This window comes from Drosophila bipectinata, chromosome 3L (genome assembly GCF_030179905.1).
Source record: "Drosophila bipectinata strain 14024-0381.07 chromosome 3L, DbipHiC1v2, whole genome shotgun sequence".
NCBI lineage: Eukaryota > Metazoa > Arthropoda > Insecta > Diptera > Drosophilidae > Drosophila > Drosophila bipectinata.
The window spans coordinates 7,878,063-7,884,680 of NC_091738.1; the positions used below are offsets into that span (position 1 = coordinate 7,878,063).

The window sequence follows — 6,618 nt, forward strand, 5'->3', positions numbered from 1 at the left end:
TATTTCGCCTGTTCGCGCCACATGCCACATGTTCCCCTCTCTGACGCTGAGTTCCTGTCAGCGTGTTCTCGCTGTTTTGGCATCAAATGTTTTGGGCCAGGCTCTGCTTTTAATATGATTGCAATTCGCGCTGCGGGGCATCGGCGAAGGCATTGGGTGGTCAACTTTTGCGGGCTTTGCAGCAATGCAGTACCAACGAAATAAAAAATAATACTCAATATAATTGCTTACATAAAAAAAGATAGAGACTTTAGTTTTAATTTAAAGATTAATTTTATGGTAATCGTTGTGTGGCATCTGTAATGAAACTCATACTTGCTATTGGTATGGATATTAGCTTCTCCTTTCGATCCAAATTCTAGACTCTTAAAACCTAACCAATGCGGTGTCTCTAATCGAGTAAAAACTGCAAAATCTATGGTACTACTTATATGTGGCACAATAATTTCACACGAATGACATTTTCACTGGAGGTTGCACATTAGTTTCGCTTCGTTTGAGGCAAATAGTTTTTGGCTTGTCGTCAGTGTCGTCATCCTGTTTTCTGGCTGCTACCAGAGACCCATTTCCTGCTCCACCTTTTCGACGGTTTTGGTTCCTTTACTTTCTGGTAATTAATGTACATATGTGTGGGTACGGAATACACTCCCATATGGGTGTGTATGTGTGTGTTGGCGTCAATTACTTTGGCTCTTGCAGTTGGCCGGTTACAAATTACAGGCTATGAGTTGCCTTTCATGTGGAGAGTCCTTTTCTGTGGTCGCTGCTTTTTGCCTGTTTTTTTTTTTTTTTGAAATTTTATTGGCAAATCAATTAGGTTGGTTTCAAATTGTGTTTGGCTGCTGGTCGGCCAGGGGCTTAATTTATTTGATTTCATTGAGTTCGCTTCTGGTAAATGAATGCCAAAACTTTTGATCATTTTTATTATTTAATGCATTTATTATTTTATTTTTGTGACATTAGGATCGAGTGGAGACAACCGGCCAGATGTTGTGGCTCTCTCAGCCTGGCTCTCTGTGGTTGTCGTTATTGCCAACAATCAGTTATGGGTTTGTTGGGACTCGGCGTAAAATTTAATTAGCTCTAAGTGTGTTGGTTGTGGCGGCCATGGTCGATGCTGATGCCGATGCCGCTGCCATTGCTGTTGTTTGCTACGGTTTCGTAATTTGTTGTTAATTACTTTTTGCCGAGCGGCTTTTTATTGGAAATTAACGCCAGCAGGTTTTTGGTATTTTTGTGCGTATTCTCTCTCTATTTGTTTTCCCATTTGACAGCCTGCCGATCGGAGGCCTGAGGTACGAGGGGGTTGCTACTTAAATTGAAATCAGCCATAAATAGGCATTAAACTTGGTACATAATGATTTTAATGGCGGTTTTCTATATTATGCTGATTACTGTAAATTTTCCGTTTCAATTTGCCGCTTTTATTGATTTTTCCCTTATCTCCTTTGTGGTTGTTGTTATCATTGTTGTTGCCATTTGCCTGTCTGTCCTGTATTTATTTTTTTTTTCCATTTGATTCCGTTTGTTTGGCATTCGATATAAATTTATCTAATGACTCTGCCATTATTTGCCTTTTGGGCACACATTCCATGCACTGATTTATGGCCAGTTTTAAAATTTGCATAATGTTATTAATTTGGCTCAGACATTGAATCGCTTAAGATGCTGAGGTCTTGGATTGAATCCATAATCGTAATTCACTTACCATCTGACGCTTTGAATTTGTGTCTGTGGGAACAGTAGACATTCCTTTCATTTCATATTTGAAAAGAGAGAACTATATTATTACTTCCAAAATGAACTATTGTTCTAATAACTCCGTTGTGGCCATTGTGGAAAGAACGCAGCATTGCCTATCAGAAACCTTTACAAAATATCAGAAAAAAGTGAGCAATGAAGCCTGTAAGGCAGTTCGTCGGGTCATCTGCAGAGATCCTTCCAAAGCCATGGAGGTCTCTATGACCTGCAGGAAAGTATGTAGGTAAGTAGATACTTTCTCTTTAAAATAAGGAAACAATTTTATTTTTTATTCATAATAGAAACCGTAATAGACTAAGAAAAGAGGAGTTCATCTCCGTGGCTTTAATAATTGCAATACTATTATTTTTCTTGCTGGGACTGCACTTGGTTCGTGTCTATCATCGGACCTATGCCTATGGAGAGGGAGGATGTCTATCAACAGGCTTTTGGTTCTACGAAGAGTGCCAGATAGTTACATGAAAACATTGCCTAGTTTGTCTATTTAATATATTATTGACAATGAAGAGTAAGCTAATCAGAGGATCCTTTTGGCATTTTAACACAATTTACACTTTTTCAAAGGACCCACCACAGACACAAAAAGGCACCTTTACACCTTTTGCTAATTAGGCCGCCGGCAGATTGGCTAAACTGTGGACTATTTTTTTGGTAAGAGGAGGGACGGGGCTGCCAATCATCAAGCTGTTTAAATAATAAATCACTTTAAAATTAGTTTGCCAACTTGGGCAAGTTGAGCGACAGCAAATTAGTGAAAGTTAATTAAAACTATTTAAATTGCAAATTATTTTAACGTTTCTCAGGCACACACACCGAAGTCGTGTAAAAAGTTGAAAACGTAATTCACGCATACCGCCCAACCAAAGGAAAAACTCACCCATACACGTGTGACTGCCAAACTATACATATATATGACTTTTTCACAAAATGTTTAAATGAGGGAAATTAAAAAGAGGGTAGAGCGACGACCAAACTCACCGGGTCTGTGTGGAATATCTAAAAAAAATGTCAAGTTAACTGGGGATGGATGGGTACAAAAACAAAAACAGAGGGCCACGGCACTATGGGGTTTTTGACCTGTTTTTGTGGCATTAATTAATAACTCGGTCAGTTTTGGAGATATCGACATGAAACTTTACCAATCGTTATTATTTGATCCTAGGCACATATAGTATGAAAATCGTTCGGATCAGGAAACTATATCCTATAGCTCCCATAGGAACGATTTGGTAAAAGTAAAGATAAATTAATGAAATTTAAGGAGCTGATATTTGTTGCTATTTTAATACGATATAGCAATTTTGAACCAAATCGGACAACGCTTTCTCTGAAAACTGTCAGTTTAAAATACCGGATTTCAGTGTTCTTCCATACAAATGCATATAAAAGTTGAAAAAGAAAAATTCCTTCATACAGTAGTACTAATCTTATTATTCTTTTTTTTCATATTCTATAATATATCAATATTATCTAAAAAAAACAAGCTGGAATCGTTAAATTCGTCATCTTCGAGACAAACATTATTTTCGTATTCGTACGAAAGCATCTCAATTACCTCAATTGGAAGTAAAAGACTCTTTAGTTTTTTATGCATCTCGATAAATTAAGGACGAAATAATTGGATCTTATGTATCCATAGCTCTGTTGAACACATCAGCGATGGAATGTAATCGGTAGTGTTTTCTTGAATGGTGACGCCTGTCTGATTTATACAGCTTGTTTCAGGACTCAGACGCTTCTTCTCCAAAATAGCCGACTGAAAGCACCGTATTTTCCATTACTTCCATTAAAAACTGGTGGCTTTTTTTTCAAAACGGCATTATCCACATTGTTATTTGCATGTCGTTAAAAAAAAACATTGTACAGCCATTTGATGCTCAGCCCGGCCCCTTTCGCGGTTCCAAGCAGCGACCAAGTCGGCTTTTGGAGAAAGTGAGGTTATCTAAGAAAAATTCAAATTGCACCAATAGTGGAGAAAAGTGCACAATAAGACTAACAGCCTTTGCTCAGTATTGACAACGCTACAACATACACTAAGACGCATTGAAAACTTTTTATTCCTTCTATTTCAAAACTCTTCCCAAAGTTGAAATTTGTTTCCCAAAATTCAGCTTAAGGTGCATCTACAAAATGACAAAATTTTAGTATAGACACGCACAATTTAAACAGTTAATACATTTAACATGTAGTACAAACCTGTGAAATCAGTTTCCATTACTATTTTTCTTTTTAAATGGAGTTTTAAACAAATAATCTAATTTCACAAATCACTATGTGAAAATTGCAAACTTAGCGCACGTGCTTTCGTATGCAACAGCTGACTTTGCAGCTGTTATGCTAGCATATGGGGCTAATAATTAATATTTTGAGTATGAGGCATAATAGTTTGATGTTTTCTTAATACATTCCCATTAATTTTTTTTTAATCAGAGAACTTTCAAAAAATGATTAAATGCCACATAAAGTGGTCAAAAACCCCATAGTGCACGGGTAGGCGTAGGCGTTGGGGCGTGTACGTGTGGCGCAACAATTTGCATATAAAAAGGGTTGTTAGACTTTAAATAGCGGGTCTGGCCTATTATATGCATTAGGCCCCAGATATGGCGGAGCATTAAGATAAGGCACTTACGCCCAGCTTACCACGCTCCGTATTCCCATACAGAGTCACCTACGCAAAAGTTAATTTATGCGGGCATGTCTGCGTGGACCCCCATCCCTTTCCCGGTTATATTCCTTTTTCTATCTGTGTCTCCGTTCCAGAGAGTCTGGCTTGTTGAAATTTTAATTAAAGGGAAAATATTTAAGGATGCAGTAGCAGTAACAGCAGAGCAGCAACAGCAACGCCGCCAGTAAGAATGAATTAAAAACAAGAAAGAAAAGCTAACTTCGGGCGGAGCCGAAGTTTATATACCCTTGCAGTTAAAACCGGATATATATCGCAAACATCGGATATAGTTGGCCGATCCTTATGGGAATAGGAATATATAATCCAATTTATTACAATACAAAATCTAAAAAAAGTCCCAAACTTCTATCTTCAAAAATACGAAAGTTGATATTTCTACCAAAAACCATTTCCGATCGTTCAGTTATATGGCAGCTATAAGATATAGTCGACCGATCGTTATGAAATTTGGTAGATCGGATTAACTGACCAAGAATATAATCTGTACCAAGTTCCAGCTTTCTATCTTTAAAAACACGAAAGTTGGGTCATTTCCGATCGTTCAGTTATATGACAGCTATAGGATATAGTCGGCCGATCCTTACCAAATTTGGCATGTCGTATTATTTTGCCAAAAATAGCGCTCGTGTAAAATTTGAACTCTCTAACTCTAAAAACACCGAAGTTATACCATTTCCGATCAATCAGTTATATGGCAGCTATAGGATATAGTCGGCCGATCCGGGCCGTTCCGACTTATATACTGCGTGCAAAGGAAAGAAGGGTGTGTGCAAAGTTTCAAGTCGATAGCTTTAAAACTGAGAGACTAGTTCGCGTAGAAACAGACAGACAGACGACAGACGGACAGACGGACAGACGGACAGACGGACATGCTCATATCAACTCAGGAGGTGATCCTGATCAAGAATATATATACTTTATAGGGTCGGAGATGTCTCCTTCACTGCGTTGCACACTTTTGACCAAAATTATAATACCCTCTGCAAGGGTATAAAAAAGCGAAGCATACCAAAAGTTGAATCGAGTTACAGGGTCTGGGGAGTTGGGAGTTGGAAAGTAACCCGCATACTCTAAAAAACTTTTGGCCTTGCAAAGAACTCCGGCATCATCATCACTTGACAAGTACTTAACTTCCGCCACTGACTTTTGCTTAATTCCTAATGATGGAATCCCGACTGCATTGCACGTAAACAGGAGCCGGAAACAGGACAGAAAAAAATAAAAAAAAAAAAACATGAGGCCAAAGGCAAAGGTTTTGCGTGATGAACGTGAGATAATTATCCTGATGGAGGAGTCCTGATGTGTTGAAAAAATTAGTATGTGTGCGGTTATGCCAAAGGCGAGTGTATGTAGCTTCCCTAGCCGGTAAATAAATAAGTTAATTAGAATATTTGAACTCCTTTACTCTTTTGACTTTAAAAAGCAGACTTTATAGAAGGACCATCCCCTTTTTAACTTGAATGGACCAGAAAGTAAAGCATTCAGATAATTGCAAAAAGGATTCGGGGATGATTTCAAGATCCTCAAAGCTTAATCGCCAATCAGTGCACTATTTAATTAACATTCAATTACCTTTGCTTGGAACTCTTAGTTAATTTATACTTTTGGCATCTTTCGTATTGGCCTTTCAGACCAAAATTCAAGCTGACCAGCAACAACAGTTCACAATAAAAGTGGAAGTTTCCGACTTTCGGTGCTGGTATTTCAATTAGCAGGCTAATAGAGGCAGAATGACTTCAGACCCTGCAACATGCAACAACTGACCGCAAGGAAGGCACGTCGTCAGGCTCCAGTTGCATTTTGCCAGACAGCCCATACAGCCCTTTTTGGTTTCCTGGATTTTTTCCTGACTTCAGATCCAGATCCAACAATGCCTGGAGTCTGAAAGATACAGTGAGAGAAACACACAAGCCATTAAGATACAAATATTATTTGTGAAGGCAAGATCTCCTGGAGGGCTTTATTTAAGAAACTTGATGGCTTAAAGATTTAAATATTATTTTCTTTTATTAAAATTTTTTTTTTGTTGTGTTCTAAACATCAGCATTTTGCAAATATCTCAATTGGAAATACCTGGCTACGTGCATACCTCCACCTGATGTCGGCCTCTATTTTCGGTCCTAAACATAGTATGCCAAGTTGGAGTGGGAGATAGAGTGGGAGACTTGACT

General features: G+C 38.2%; 1 protein-coding gene across 1 annotated transcript; it reads left to right on the forward strand.

The window, feature by feature from the left end:
* The first annotated feature begins 1,639 nt into the window (after positions 1-1,639).
* On the forward strand, positions 1,640-2,412 carry LOC108133872 (uncharacterized). The gene is made up of 3 exons (XM_070280263.1): positions 1,640-1,984; positions 2,043-2,269; positions 2,326-2,412. The coding sequence occupies exons 1-2, from the start codon at positions 1,800-1,802 to the stop codon at positions 2,221-2,223; spliced, it is 366 nt and encodes a 121-aa protein (XP_070136364.1). The 5' UTR covers positions 1,640-1,799; the 3' UTR covers positions 2,224-2,269; positions 2,326-2,412.
* Positions 2,413-6,618: the final 4,206 nt, after the last annotated feature.

Coding starts and splice junctions, on each gene's coding strand:
- LOC108133872 (XM_070280263.1), top strand. CDS start 1,800: ATGAACTATTGTTCTAATAACTCCGTTGTGGCCATTGTGGAAAGAACG. Junction 1,985..2,042: donor ACCTGCAGGAAAGTATGTAG/GTAAGTAGATAC, acceptor TATTCATAATAG/AAACCGTAATAGACTAAGAA.